This window comes from Salarias fasciatus, chromosome 1 (genome assembly GCF_902148845.1).
Source record: "Salarias fasciatus chromosome 1, fSalaFa1.1, whole genome shotgun sequence".
Classification (NCBI taxonomy): domain Eukaryota; kingdom Metazoa; phylum Chordata; class Actinopteri; order Blenniiformes; family Blenniidae; genus Salarias; species Salarias fasciatus.
The window spans coordinates 18,111,683-18,127,660 of NC_043745.1; the positions used below are offsets into that span (position 1 = coordinate 18,111,683).

The following is a 15,978-nucleotide window of genomic DNA, read 5'->3' on the forward strand; positions in this document are numbered from 1 at the left end:
AAGTATTCATACCCTTTGAACTTTTCCACATTTTGTAACATTACGACCACAAACAGAAATGTATTCTATTGCCTTTTGACGTGACAGACCAACAAAATGTGCCGCGTAAATGTCAAAGTGGAAGGAGAATAATAGGTGGTTTTGGACTTTTTCTACAAATAAAAAACTAAAAACTATGAAGTGCAGAAGTATTGTGTTGTTTTATAATATAAAATCCTAATATAATATGATTTAATTGTGTTTATGTAATGGGACAAAATGTGGGAAGTTCAAGGGATTTAAATAGCCAAGCAAGATAGTGTATGTCAGTACAAGCAAAGACTGGTTAGTCCACAATGTGTTAACTGTAAGGTTCACATCACTTTTTTTTTTGTTTTATCGTTGTTGTGTTCACATTTAACAAGCTATGACATGCAGCATGAGTACAGATCTAAAAAAAAAAAAAAACACTCTCACATGTTTGAGGACTGTTCACATGATAAAAAAAAAGAAGAAGAGAGAAATCAGCTGTGTGAGTTCCGTTTCCTTCAATGTTTCCTATTGGGTAGACAGTCGCTGCACAGCTGCCTCTTAACAGTGAAGAAAAACAGTGCTGGGTCAGCTGCTGAACAAATGTGGAAATTCAAACAGAAAGAGGGGGCAAGACCAGAGATAGAAAAGGAAAAGGAATAAATGCATCGAGATGAGGTTGCTTTTTGGCAGGAAATGTGACCAATATGGCAATATGATGCTGTTTTGCCACATTATCGTCCCCGTACGTTGTTGGCAAGAATCCACAAAGCTGCTTTCTCAGCTCAGGATGCAAACAAGGTCACAGAAAAGCCAAGCAATTATGATGTGTTTCATTCCTGCAACTTCAACAGTAAGTTCAAACTGTAGATCATTCTGACACTTAACCCCCATTTTAGATGCTGCAGTATTTCAAAATTCATCCTCGCAGTCCTGCAGAGGATCTCATCTTTGGAGAAACTGATGCTGTGTCCAGTGCAGTTTTAGCAGGAAAGGCAACTCTGATCACTGAGAATGTGGCAAAAACATTAAAGACCACTGTTTGAAGGCCAAATTGGAACAGATTCCCTCTACCACAGGGATTTAGGAGAATTCTGGGTACCAACTTAATGGGACAAAATGTACGTCTCAAATTTTAATCGAGATGGATGCATTGAATATTTTGCCTTATTATAAACTCAATAAAAGAGCAACTTTGATTTTTTTCATTTTTCATCTGTTTTAACTTTGTTCCAACATATGATCATCATCCTACCACTGCCTGTGAAACAAATGATGTGTTCTTTTTTTGGTTAGCATCAGGTGCATGATGGTGAATTCATTTTGGAATTGTGAATCAAAAAATTTCATGGATTGGGAAAATATCTTCATTTTTAAATGTTCCAATGTGTTGAATATGTTTTGTCCAAACTAGGAGCCAGGGCTGTATTTACAGCCTGAGTTTGTAGCAAACTGTTCAGCTGACAGATGTCCAAATGATCACTGGCTGACTGACGGAGACGAACTGTGTGGCGAACTGGACAGATGAGATGACGTGTTGGCTGTGAGACAAGAAATCACTTCTTCTGTTTTCTGCATCTATTATCACACAGTGTGATCACAAAGATTAAAACATGCTTTCAAATACAGTAGTTTGAGTAAGAAACAAGTTTCGCCAATCACTTCTAACCCTTGTTGAACTAGAGCAAGGGCGGACTGGCCATCGGGAGCACTGGGAGCTTTCCCGGTGGGCCGCTGCCTCAGTGGGCGGTCGGACCGCGAGAAAAAAAAAAAAAAGTTTGAGGCAACACCGCCAACAGCGCTATGGTCCGCTCCACAAGGAGGCTGGGTTGTCAGCTGGACAGCTCCTGATGCCATAGGCTGGTTTACCTGTGATTGCTGCTGATAGCCAATCACATTTAATCCCTGCGGTGGTTAAGTCCCACCCACTCCCTCACTCTGCAGCTGCTCTCACCTGTCAATCACACACAGCCGAGACGGACATCTGACGGCAACTTTGGATGGATGCAAGAATGCGCAAAATATGGAGAAAAACAAAACAAAACAAAACGAAAAGGTGGCGCTGAGAAGCTCAGGGACAAAAAGAGAAAATCCCTTCATGACCAGCAAGTAAGTTATGTTTTGGTACTTGTTGATGCTTTGATGAAAATGTCAATTTGGTTAAAGTGAGATAATTCAGCACAGCGACATTTCCTGTAGATGTGAACCTGGCTGTGCTGTTGCTAATTATGATGGGATGGGGTCTTTCACCTTTGTAGCCACGTTGTCATCTGGTTGAAATTAACCTGTTCTTATCAATTAATTGACTCTAATACTAAATGACCATAAATTAATGAATTGTTTACTCGTCTGTACAAGTTCGCTATCAGAATAATTCAGTGATACCATCCCAGAATTTATTATTTTTTTCTTTTTTATGTAAAATACCTACTGATGATGATGATGCGTGATGATGATGATTGGTAAACTAGCATAATTAATAATATTAATCTCTTATCTAGATTAAAAATAACCCACATGTGGACAGAGGAGAGGATCCCAGACTTGTTAGGTAAGGTTGATGACAATAATGCTTGTTTGCCCAACCATAACCCACATGCACTAATATCAAATGCTGTTGATAGTAAACCACTAAAACTGCTCTAACAATTCACATTGCCAATCATTTTTGTAGTCTGATGTCCCTGCTGCTGACACAGAAGGCCAAAGACAAGAAGTCAGGTTCCCCCCATCAGTTGATTATTTCACAAGGCCAAAGCCAGAGACTTTAGACCTCTTCCTACATTTTCACCACAAGCAGAAGGCAGACAGCCCTGTAGTGCAGAGGGCATTTTGTTTGATGGAACAAACCGGAAATGGCTGACATATAATGAACCAGAGGTGGGAGATTGGAGCCTGATCAAGTCATCTCCATGCCATGTTTTTGCTCTGACCATGTCTCACACCAGGTGAATCTAATCAACCCTGCTCCTCAGCTTGTCTGTGGTACATGGTGAGGGCAAAAACATGGCATGGAGATGACTTGATCAGGCTCCAACCTCCCACCTCTGTAATGAACAAACCAAAACACTCTTCTGCTTTCTTTGCATGGCTTATGCTAACGTTGAGATAGCAGCTCCTTTATCACTGGCATGACCACCTTCACCCACATACACCTGAGAGTTGATGAGCATGAGAGAAGTGACAGTCACAGAAATTGTGCCGAGGCCTATTTTCTCAGGTCCTCCTAAAAAGACCATGAAGGACCTTGTCATGGGACCTCAGATGTCACTTCACAGACAGCAAGTCCGCAAGAGGTGACAAGTTTTGGAGCGCATCATGGATGTGATCAAGCTCATTGGCAAAAGGGGTTTGAGTCACAGAGGAAAGCAGGCAGAAGCAGCACACACCTTAGATGATGAGACTATTGATCATGGCTGTTTTTTAGAGATCATTCTTTTACTTGGAAAATATGATGTCTGTCTCAAGGAACACCTCACTCTCAATATAGAAAAAAACCAAACAAATCCATCAGTCTGACTCTGGATCAGGAGGAGGTAGAGGTTCCCTTGTCACTTTCCTATCAAACAACCATCAACTGCATCATCACCACCATCCAATACTATATGAAGGTCACCGTCGCCACCGAAATCTGGGAATATTTCTATTCACATTGCTTTTAGCGTGTGACTTAGCTACTTACCAATCTTTAAATTAGTGAATGACTTATTGTTTATGACTTAATGGCTTAATGACTTATACATTTAAAATGTGACCTATTAGTTTTAACCCAGGTTTCAGGACAGGATGAGGTGTTATTATAGCAGCTAATGTAATGTTTTGTCTCTCACCCATATAGGCTGGCATGTGTTCCAGAGGGGACCCGGAGAGGACTGTAATCCGCATTGTGGATGGCTGTGAACATTTTAACACAACTGACTGACAAAGGTTAAGGTATAAATAACTATAAGTTTTTATATTGTATTATTGTATATAGTTGTTTGTATAGTAGCTGCACAGTTTTTATTTTATATAAAGGATAAGTTATCACGATTGTATATAGCTGTTTGTATAGTTGCTTGCTGTGTAGTTTATCTATAATATATATAGAAATAATATTTAATCTATATTGTTCATCTATTTTTAAATAATACAAACTTTGTGAAATGAACTTATTGTTGTAATTAAGTTGCCCTCTAGTGGTTTACTCATGGTATAGACAGGGCATGGTGTCACTAACAGACTGGCAAATAGGTAAGCTAAATTCTATTGTACCAACATGCTATAAAATCATAATATACCTGCAATTATTTTACAGTAAGCTACTTAAAGCTTAAGGTTAATTATTATTATACGATTATGATCCAAATTGCTTCTTTTTTCAGTGAGGAACTCAGGAACACGAAACTTGCGTTGATGGCTGGTTGGTTGTCACACCACGCAGGAAGTGGGCGAGTCGGTCCATGTCTCCTGGGCCACTTTTACCCCCCAGTCCACCTCTGAAGTAGAGGCAGCCTGCTTAATTGGTCCATTTACCAATTTTAGCGATAAAATCAGCCGCACTCTTTATGGAATGAGATGCAGCAGCAGCAGCAGAGTATCTACATCAACACAACCTGTGACTGATGGACTGCTTCCTGTTGGTTTAACCATCTCCTATCTGACAAATGAACACGCTGTGCAGACCAAACGGATCAATTGTGACTCCTCCAGGTCTCTGAGATAAAGCTTGTTGTCAATAAGCAGACACACAGAGTGACTGATCACTGTTTTTGAGACAACACTAACTCTTCACTTTGAATGCTTTCAATACTTTTTTTTGGTGCTGGTTTCACTTGTAGTAATTCTTTGGTTCCTCAGGCTATGCATTAAGTAACTCTGAAAATTCTGAACATGAAAGTCATGTCATGTAATGCTAATCACGAATGCTGCAATACTATAATTGTGTCATGTGAATGAAAAAATAATCTTTCCCTGTTTGGGTCTTTTTAAATGTTGTTCTTGTCTGTTATGCTATTTAAGGTGTGCAATTGTCCGAATTGTGTTATCGTTCCATATCATGCAGGAATATATGCAGTTTGATGTTACTGAGCGTACTGTAAGCTTATCTGCGTAGTGCAAACTAAAGAAAAAAAGGATATAAAATGTAGGGAAACACAGAGCAGGTTTCCAAAAACAAATTTCCATGAAGTGGGACACACCGGTAATAATTTCTGAAAAAAAATATTATTCTCTGCGGAAAACCTGAGCAACAAATATGAATGACAATACATTTCATTTTCTGTGCACTAAAATAACTCCCAATCTCCTTGGATATTAGACTCTTTCAATGAAAAACCCTGTAATTTAGCAAGTGTGTCACGTTCTGCTTGTGATGAGAGAGAATGAGAGAAAGTGTTGTGTCTACACTTTAATTTCATAGTGAATGATTATTTGTTGCAGCACCTATTACTGGCACATTGTCGTTGGGCTGAAACAAAACAAACCATCGCATTTGTGAAGTTGTGAGTTTGCAGTGAGTGAAGAGAGGGGTTTTGTTTTGATCAGATCACATTCTGCCGGTGAGCAGTAATCAATCTAAAATTTAGCTGTTAATTAGATTTCACACCTGCTCATCAACAACAATCTATTTAAAACGTGAGGCTCTGAAGACGGTGGGCAAAAGAAGCTCTGCAGCATCAATTTTCGGCTAAACTAAAAAAAAGAAATGCGACTTATTCTTTTTTTCAGGCTGAGAAGTTAGTTCTGTTGCTGGAAACTTCAAAGGTAATATACGCAGATGTGGAAACAACTACCCAAGTTATTCTTATTTTTCACCTAAATCCAGCCAAACAGAACGTGGTGGTGATAAACTGATTGTGGTCACAGCTTTAACGGATAAGTTACATTTGTGCATGTGCCGTCTGGTCAAAGGGTGCTAATGTATTTTTACCTTGTTCTTGTCTGCTGAGTTACTGCTTGTTGCTGAGGCCATACTAATGTGAAAGTTGTGTGTAAGTTGACTGCAAATAAAATGTGCGCTGTGATCGTCCTGCCTAAATGTCATCAATGCCACTTGCAATGGACCAAAAATGGACTTAATATTATGCATCACCACCCGTGAGTCAAACAACCACACAACACTGAGGAAATGAAGTGAGTGTCTGTCCAAAGATCTGAATGACTTTGTTGTTTGCAGCACTCCCAGACTTCAACATTTACTCTGCAGTCAGTCCTCACAAACACTGCCGCAGGTTTTTTTGTGGAAGTATTTGAAGCCTTCAAGAGGAAAAGTAACTATACAGGTGAGAGTTCACTTTAATGAGAGGGGGGGAAGCAGCGTTTAGGAATAAAAGAGTGAAGTATATATTATGACTACTATGTGATTAATGATGAAACTGTAGTTGAGTGGGAAAAAAGCTCGCTCTGTCCCCTCTTGCAGTGCAGAGGAAGCCACAGCCGCGGAAATAAATGTCACATCTCCATTTGAATGTTGAAATGGAACAAAAAGGCCAGTTTGAAATTAATGTTGTACAGGATATGACATGACCTGCAACTAACACAGCTAATGACTAACGTTTTTCTCAAAGATGAGATATTTCTGATTTTCTGTTTGTGCTCACTTGATGCAGCCAGATATTCAGTCTGAAGCACGTTTCTAGTGAGGAGGCCCATTAGTCTGATGAGCGTTTTATGAGTAAATTGTACAATTACCAGAAAGAAAAATGAATTAAAAGGTCGGAGCCTGACTGTAAATGATCCAAACTCTGAATTAATCACCAGAATGATTAAAGATTTTTTTTCTTTAGGCAATTAAACACCAACTTGTTTGACCCCTTCAACCCATCCTATTCATAGCTTTCTACATATCTACATCTACCACAAGCAGTCAAGTAATGGTTTGGTGTCAAGTGGTCACACAGTGGGATTCATATCAGCCAACTGCTCGTCACTGCCTTTGTTTACACACACAAACAAAATTATTTTTTCCCCGTACTCATCAACCGGCACCTTTGCCAGCAATTCTAGCTTCAAGTCTTCTTGGGTTTGATGCTGCAAGCTTGGCTGTCGTGCACGGAGTAATTTTCCCATTCCTCTCTGCAGATCCTCTCAAGCTCTTTCAGGTCTGATGGGAAGCAGCAGAGCAATTTGGAACAGCTATTTTGAGGTCTTTCCAGAGATGTTCAATGGGGTTCGGGTCTGGGCTCTGGCTGTGCCACTCGAGGGCGTTCACCGTCTTGTCCACTCCTTCGTTATCTCGGCTGTGTGCTTCAGGTCGTTGTCCTATTGGAAGGTGAGCCGTTGCCCCAGTCTGAGGTCCTGAGAGCTCTGGATATCATCCAGGATGTTTTTGTACATTGCTACAATCATCTTCTCCTTTATCCTGACGATAGCACCGCACATCGTGCCCCACACTCCATTGACTCTACCCCTCCTCTCAATCACAATTCAGAAACAGGAAAAAAAAAAAGAGCAAAATAAACTCTTACACTAAATGATCATATACTAACAATATATGTGTTTCATTTTCTATAAATAATCAGCAATAAAAGAGCAGGTAAACAGGAAACTGTTGGAAACAGAGGACTGCTGGAGCTGGAGCTCTTTCAGTGTGACCATCGGGTTCTCGGTCACCTCCTTGGCCAAGGCCAAGATGGTTCTGAACGACGTTCATTTGTGTATAATGGAGGCGACTGTGCTCTTCGGGACCTTCAATGCTGCAGAAATTTTTGTGTACCTTTACCCAGACCTGTGCCTCGACAAAATCCCACCTCAGAGGTCTACAGACAATTCCTTTGACTTCATGGCTTTGTTTCTGCTCTGACATGCACTTTCAGCTGTGGGACTTTATATAAACAAGTGTGTGCTTTTCTGAATCAAGTCCAATCAGTTGAATCGACCACAGGTGGACTCTAATCAAGGAAACACCTCAAACATGATCAGTTGAAACAGGATGCAGCCTGAGCTCAGTTTGGAGTGTCACTGCAAAAGGAGTGAATACTTCGGTACGTGTGCGATGTTTCAGTTCTTGGCAAAAATGGATTTGCTAACAGTGCATCCGGAAAGTATTCAATCCCCTCCACTTTTTCCACATTACAGCCTTTTTCCTATGTGCAAAATTGCTCTTATTAGCAAATGAGGAGGATCAGGGTGAAACAGTCACAGTAAATACCAAACAGTGTCTCTAACAAAGACATTCATTCATGCAATGCAAAGAGCAGTGAGAATAACTTTATGGAAAAGTGGGGGGCAGGGAGATGAGAAATCATGCCTGCATTCTTAATCTATCAAAACATAATGGCTCAATCAATATGTACAATGGCTTTGATTGCTGGATTGTCAGTTTTAGAAAGGTAGAAAATTTGCACTCAGTAGCAAGTTGGTGGAAAAAGCGCAAAAGCAACTGTTCAGAGGAATGTCAAAGTGTACTTAAGCGCTGATGACCGGTCCTGACAGTCCACTGTTGTTAATGTCAACAATTATGTCAATTTCACATGACTTTGACCAATTAATCAACAATGATGAAATCTTTAGAGATACAAGATTGGTAAACAACAGAAGGAAAAAAAAAACCAACCAAAATATCAAGGTACATGAATAAACAGGCATCGATTTCAAAGACCCAACATGACCCGAGCTCCTCTGCCAGGCATTAACTATCGAGCTTATTTCCAATTTCATGGTGTTTTGCACAAAAGGTTCAACAGATCACTATCAGATAAGAGGAAATGATTAAGCCAGCAATATTGAGCAGGCATGATTTTAGGCGCGTCTCTCGCTATCAACTCACCAAAATTAGCTACCAGATATGTTTCTCGCTATGTAATATCACAATGCTGCGTTTTTAATAATAATACAACAATACTTGGAACATATTATCTACCAGTAAATTTAACACAAGTCTAGACACACACACACACACATGCACACGCACACACAAAGATCCTAGAATCCCACATGGTGAAGAAGACATCTACAAAAGATGTGCCTCCATTATCTCGACACTACCACACTTGAATTGAGGGCACTGGCCTGAAAACACAATAAATCTACAGGCATGATTTAGAGATAGAGACAGAGTCGATCTAATCCACAGCTCCTCCGATGTGCTTGGCTGATGGCCTGAAGGAAACTCAATCTGTAGGAAATATGGGCCCCCGACAGGTTTTAAACTATGAGGTATTGTTTACAAGCGTCTGTGAATTGCCTTTCCAACATAAGTGAAGCAACATGTACTGTTATTAAAAAAACCATATGTCATTCAGGGTTTAAAAACAAGTCACTTGCACAACTCAGGTTTTTGACCCAAAGCAGATGATACATTTTTTTATATACACAAAATTACCTTTCCAACGGCAGCAAACTAACCACAGCTAAATGATCACTTGATTACGCCTCGGAGGTTGGTCATGCGACACCCGCTAACAGCGGCACAACGCCCACAGACTCGGATCGTTTCTCGGCTAATCAGTGCGGTTTGTTGTGGGCCGAGACTCAGCTTCAATGTGGGATCAGTCTGCTGCTGTTGCACGTTGCATCCCAATGTGCTGATAAAAGCTGGAAAGGAGGTCTTGAGCTGCAGGCTGCCTGCGACAGCTTGATGCAGTCTGAGAGCAGGTGCACAGCGATGGCTACGAACTGCTTGCTGATTATTTTGGACACAGCAGACTGTGAGCATCCAAGTTCACTGGTAGCACAGTTTTTCCCCCCCAACAATCATGGAATTTGCTGTGTAAAAACAAACAGGCTTGCTGCCACTATGGCGCATTAGCACACATTCCATTCTTGTGTATTAGTGAGAAGAATGTCCCTTATCGAGAAATAGAGTGGCATAATCTTACCTTGTTTTGAACAAAGTCCATGATGTTTTTGAAGTCCAGGTCATCGTAATAATTCACTATACCCTTTCGGATGTTCTTGTTCACTAAATCCACCGTCTGTGAAACAAAAGAAAATGTTGCATGGAAATGGGAAACATGAAGTTTGCATGAAGATGTTTGTTAATTCTCCATGACACAGCTGATCTGATATCACTGTGTCAGACAAGCATCTGTTTAAGGGAATGCTCAAATTAGTCAAGGTGACAGACTCATTGACCTTGAATATCAAAAAGTGACAGCTGAGCCATTCACATCTGTCAGTCACAATCTGCTGCAGCCCGGTCACACTGGCTTAATGTATCAGTCGAGCCAGAGGCCGAGTAGAAAGAAAATTCTTCATTCATTAACTGTTTCGTTCACTGCTCTGTACTTTGTTTCTGAAACATTTTCCTTCTCTAACATTCACTAGAGATGGGGCCGGTGTTCCTTCCTTTCATTCCTCTTTCGTTTCTTTCCTAACCATTCAGAAGAACGAAATGAGAGATGAAAGAGATTAAATTTTTCATTAAACGTCTTTTCTTCCTGCCATAATTCTTCCAGGTCTTCACAGTGGATCTACAGGGTCACATTCAAACCACAGTATACAATATGCAGATTTATATTTGGAGTAATTCTCCTCCTGAGGAATTTCCACCGAGACAGGGGAAGTTCAAGAAGCATTATTACATTTAATATTGTCTTCATGTAAATCAGATACAAAAAGAAATCTTCATGGAAATCCACTTAAACTGCCAGGAAACACAAATCTACCGAAAACGCACACATCTGTACTACATCAACATAAAATAATATCAATAAAACTGGGCCAACAGGAAAATGGATGCTACATGGACCACAGGGCAACAGTTTTTAAACATCTCGATTATTATAATTCTAAGCCAATTATTTATTGGAATTTAAATCATTCAACTCCATTGAGTAGCATGAAATGGTACAAAGGTAAGTGGTGAACTCCCAAAGGTTAAAAAGGTAAGGTTCCTCAAAACTGAAAAATAACTTACGTTTCAGAATTTTACAAATAGTCCTTTTTCACAGAATGAGAGATGTGTTAAATTAACGCTGCTCTGCAGCAATGGAGCCTGCTCAAACACTGAAAGTTGGTGCTATTAATTTGCACAGGTGTCCATACTTTTCTGTATTTCTCACTCACAACCTCCTGTCGGAATAAAAGCAGAGAGACAGGAAGTGTGGTGGTCTGGGGCAGTTTTGCTGGACCCAGGGTCATTGATTTGGACAGTGGCTGCCTGAACCAAAACAGCTATCGACATTCTGCAGCGTCATGCATTATCCTTTAGTCTAGGATGATCTTAGTTGGTCAGGAGTTCATCTTAAGCAAGATAATGCTGATGATAATAACCCTAACCCTAACATAATCCAAGTTATGCCACAACTATATTCAGACAAAAGAACAAGGCGGAGAAGCCAGAACAGTCTCTAGACTTAAACCACATCAAGCTGGTTTGGGATCAACTAAGAGAAGAGAAAAAGCAAAGTAAGCTACAAGTGCCACAAATTAATTTAAACTTGTGCAATTATGAAGAATTTTATGAATAATATTTGATTTCCATTTTAGACAAAAAGCCACAAGTGTGTTCAGCTGTTATATCTATCAAAGGTGATTACTTTGAAGAATCCAATGTATTTTGATTAATAAATTTAACCCATGAGTTCTTTTTAAGTCAAACTGTCTATTTGCTCTGTGTCATCATTGCGGACTTAAAATAGATATTAAACTAAATAATTTCATTAAAAAACTATAAATATATTTTTTTTACACTGCTCAAAAGTTTTGAGCAGTGTGTTTCTCTGCCGTGAGAGTGCAGCGTTTGGTTGATGTTTGAAACAAATCCATGAAATGTAGGACTGGTGAGTCTGCTGTGTGGAAACATTCAGAGGGATGATAGCTTAAAGCGAGGGAACACAAAATAAAGTGCAATTAAAAATTAAATATTTTCCTTTATTTCTGCTCTCTAAATTCTGCACACTGGACCTTTGAAGACAGTTAAATGGGACAATGGTTTTAACAACATGAAAAAAGTAAGTAGAAGGTTTCTCTCATATAAAACTCAATAAACTGAGTTATTAGGGGCTGGATGCATTTCCTAAAGTATAGATAAAATAATGACTTCTGTATTTTTCATTTTTTGTTAGTTCTGCACTTTAGTTAATTGTAAGACTATTTACAGCATTTGTTGGAGCTTCATTTTACTCACACTGACCAAAGCCGATTCAACACCATCCTTGGTCCTGATGTACAACCTACCTAATTTAATTTCGGCGACTTAAATCCTTTGAGTGGCTCGCCATTAAGAAAACATTTAATAGGAAGCAGCAGCCGGAACCAATTGGTCTACATTAACAGTAGCTGGCCAGGTTCATTAGAGTATCGAGAGGCATGGCAAATGAGAACATTAAATTCATGCTGTCTAATGAAGATTTAATAAAACGTGGTTAATAATGTGGCCCTGATTCAGGTGCCTCTAATTTTTTAAATAATAAGTCAGTTTCTATCACCCACATGCTGAGCTTCTGATGGGCTTTTTCCTGTCTGAAATGTACTTTCAATTAAATTATAATTATCAGAATTTCCAGTTTTTTCCAGATATCAGGGGGATTTTTTTTCCCAAGTGTCAAAGTCACATTGCACTTTTTCTTTCAGTTTTTAAATGTATGCAAGCAGTTTGTTTCACTTCCAAGTGTTAGAAGTTAAACTATCAACAACACAGAATAGAAAACAGAACTGCTAAAGGCAGGTACAACACAGACCTGTCAGTAAAACAAAGCATTCTGGTCTCATACTAATGGCAATGTTATTTACTGTCTGAACAAACTATTTGCAATATTCCGTATACAGGATGTGATGAGATGTATTAGGAGGGGGAATAAAGTTGACACAGAGAGAAGAGAGCCATCATTCATTTTTCTTTTTAAGTGAATGACTACACAGTGTGAAGCAAACTGTGGTGTAAAGTGAGCGAGTCTTGACTTAAATGGATGTGTCTCACTCTTAAAATACGAGCCCTGCTTTACTTTGATTTTCAAGACATTTTATGTAACAATGACATCAGGTGACAAGTAAAATCACTCTGAGTGTAATGTATCAGAAAACATTTGGGCATGTGTGTTTAAAAGCAGCTTCCTTCAATCTGAAAATCACATCCTGCATTTACAAACTGAAGAACTTTTACTTACTTCTGAAGTAAGTGAAGAAGACACTTGCATCATGCAGATTAGAGTTCAATTTGAGTGTGCAATACTGTCAAGGGTTTTTGATGTCCGTTTGATAATTAGTGAATGAATGAAAGTGTAAGTAGCTGTGAAGTCTTCAGATTTATGGTGGCCAGCGCTCTGCCTTTTGGATTTTCAGTCTGCACTCGAGGTGGTGCATGCGTCTCCATTCCCCTCTGGCTGTGTTATGTCCTTTCTTTCACTTTCTTTTGTTTGTGAGTATAGTCTTGTATATGTGTGTGCTATTATTAGTTCTTATCACAGTGTTTTTGGCACCCACTCCTGTCCCTGTCACTCTGGTGTCACTTGCATTCATTATAATGTAAATGACAATCACTTTTTCATCCGAGATGTAGTCTCTGGTAACCAGAGTTACCCAGCCATTGTAAGTCTTTGAAACTGAAAACAAATTCACGTTCATTATTCTGTCATGTCACCATGACTGTAGCGGCCACAGGAAGACTAATGAAGAATGACAAAGGGCCATCCCATTAGTTGGGGTTGTGTTATTGGTCTTGTTAATGATCAATGCCTTGTGCAGCTCACCTGGTTGCGAAACACGAGTGCCAATATCCCTCCAAGCAGCTCCAGGATCAGACATATAGCCAGAGTGTACATGAACTGAATCACAACAGACACAAACAACAATTACATGTTACAAGTGCATTATACTCCGAAACACACACACATACTTTACCATTTTAAAGTTAAGCTCGATGCCCATAAAGCAGTGACATACAGCATTCATCAATCCCAGTTTGCTTAGACGTTACCGTTTTAGAGTCTTTTGTGACATGACAAACTCCTCATATTCAAACACTACAGAACACACAAAACCTGTCATTTGTGAAGCGGATTACTTGTGGTGAAGTCAAGAGCTTTTCACACTTTGATCCTGATGAATTTGTTGTCAGTGCGACGCTGCAAAAACCTTAAATTTCTGTCAGATAATGTGAATCAAAAGTCAAACGTTTGGCAGAAATGTGCATGTATCAACTCAAAACAGTGGAAGGAATACAAGCCTTCAGCGATGTCATCTGCAGTTTATTTGCCTTTTTCCATCTCATCAGTATTTCTTCTCTCTAACAGGTTTGTAGTGTTTTTCCAATAGTTAAGTGAAAATGAAACCATGGACTGAGCATCAATGCAGCTACTTTGTCCTGGACACAAAGGCGCTGTAAAGGCCCCACTCACCACTTTCAATAGAGTTAGATTGTCTCTCAGTGAAGCCAGAACGCCAATGAATGAAACAATGAACATGATGATTCCCAGCAAGATCAGGATTATAGCCGGGGCCAGAAACACTCCCTCCAGCGTCTTGTAGCGTTGTCTCTCCACCTCAGCATAGATGCCAATACCCAAGATAAATCCACCTATCAGCTGGCAACAAAAAGAAAAAAAGCAGTTTAGATGAATGAGCAATAGGTTTGGATATGATGTAGCAAAAACAAGCAGGTTTCTGAATTTGACAAGTTTAGCAGCTCTTAAGGTGGCAAAAACAATGAAAGTCTCAGCGAACTCAAGGTTCCTCAATCTGCTGTTTCTTCGATCTTTCCACCTTTCAGCAGGGAAAATGTCAAAGATAGGAGGGAGAGTGCACTCCTCTGCTGAAATTGCTGATACTTTGGCCATGTTATCACGCCAGCTGGGTTCGACAACTGGATGGACTGTGCTGAAAGATTGTGTGACAGCGAAGGTCCCCAAAGGCAACCCGGGAGGCGAACATGAGGAAATTCCATTCCAAAGAAAACGTCTGAAACAGTAATCGGAAAAATTGTTCCCATATTTTGCCCAGACCTGCAGACAGTCGTGCTGTCCTTAGGATAAAGTGCAACAACTGGGTAATTTAATCATTTATTTCAACAAAATCAACCTGTCAAATCTTGAATTGTTTTCCTCATACCGTACATGCTGAAATGTCATCTTTTTTCCTTTTTAAATATCCCTTCGTTTAAGCCGGCACTTCCTTTGAGATGAAATCTCCTCTTCAGGGGCAGCTGTTCCAAAATGGCATCAGTAAAGGAAAACAAAAAAATTCAAACAGCAATATATAGTCAGTCCAAATTATTAATATCTTAACCAGATCATGTGAAACTGACTGCAGAGATTACATGTTCTTTCTGTGCATACTTGCTTTTGGTTTTTCTCCAACGGCTCTGATTTTCTTTCACAGTAGAAAAAAAAAAGGACATGAAGTTAATGTCCCATCACTGTAAATATGTGTGTGTGTGTGTGTGTGTGTGTGTGTGTGTGTGTGTGTGTGTGTGTGTGTGTGTGTGTGTGTGTGTGTGTGCCCATGTCTGTCTCTGGATGGATATTTTTGGTTACTGGCTGAAAACGAGGCAGAAAATATTGAACATTTTCTGGTGCCGAAAGCTGCGAGCAACCATGTTTTTAAGTTTTTCATAAATTATAAATGATAGGTTGTTTATTTCACCCTCATAAATATTTAAAATGGGTAGTTTGGCTCAAATTGACCTTGTGTCAACATATCATTGAGAATTCATCTCAGTGTCCTGTGATACATGCTTTCATCATGCAGCAACATTTAAAATAGGCATTAAAGTACAACACATTTTAAACTAGATAAAAAAAAAAAATACACCAACTCTTGTTCCTTTGATTAAATGCTAACATCATATCAAACTTAGTTTAAGGCAACAGTATGCAGCTACGGTACTTTTTAAAGAAGCTGGTCATCAGAATAAAAAGTGTTTGAATATATTTGAATACAAATAACATCTTGATGTGTTTAGTTTTTACACTGTTTAATCTGTAGTGAAACCACGGGTTTATATTTTGTAGTGATCAGCCAATATTAGCATGCGAACAGCTTAAACTATGGCGATGAGCATTAAAAGCCTCACCGAGCTGCAGTCAGTATGTTTCAGTCTAATTAAAA

The 15,978-nt window shown here is 39.4% G+C and overlaps 1 protein-coding gene across 1 annotated transcript in view; it reads right to left on the reverse strand.

The window, feature by feature from the left end:
• Positions 1–15,978, reverse strand: part of tspan15 (tetraspanin 15) — a 37,265-nt gene that overhangs the window by 11,537 nt on the left and 9,750 nt on the right. Inside the window, exons 2-4 of the mRNA XM_030097345.1 lie at positions 14,271–14,456; positions 13,623–13,697; positions 9,810–9,905 (exon numbers count right to left, since the gene is read on the reverse strand). Coding sequence (XP_029953205.1) covers positions 9,810–9,905; positions 13,623–13,697; positions 14,271–14,456 — 357 coding nt within the window. The remainder of the gene's footprint in view (positions 1–9,809; positions 9,906–13,622; positions 13,698–14,270; positions 14,457–15,978) is intronic.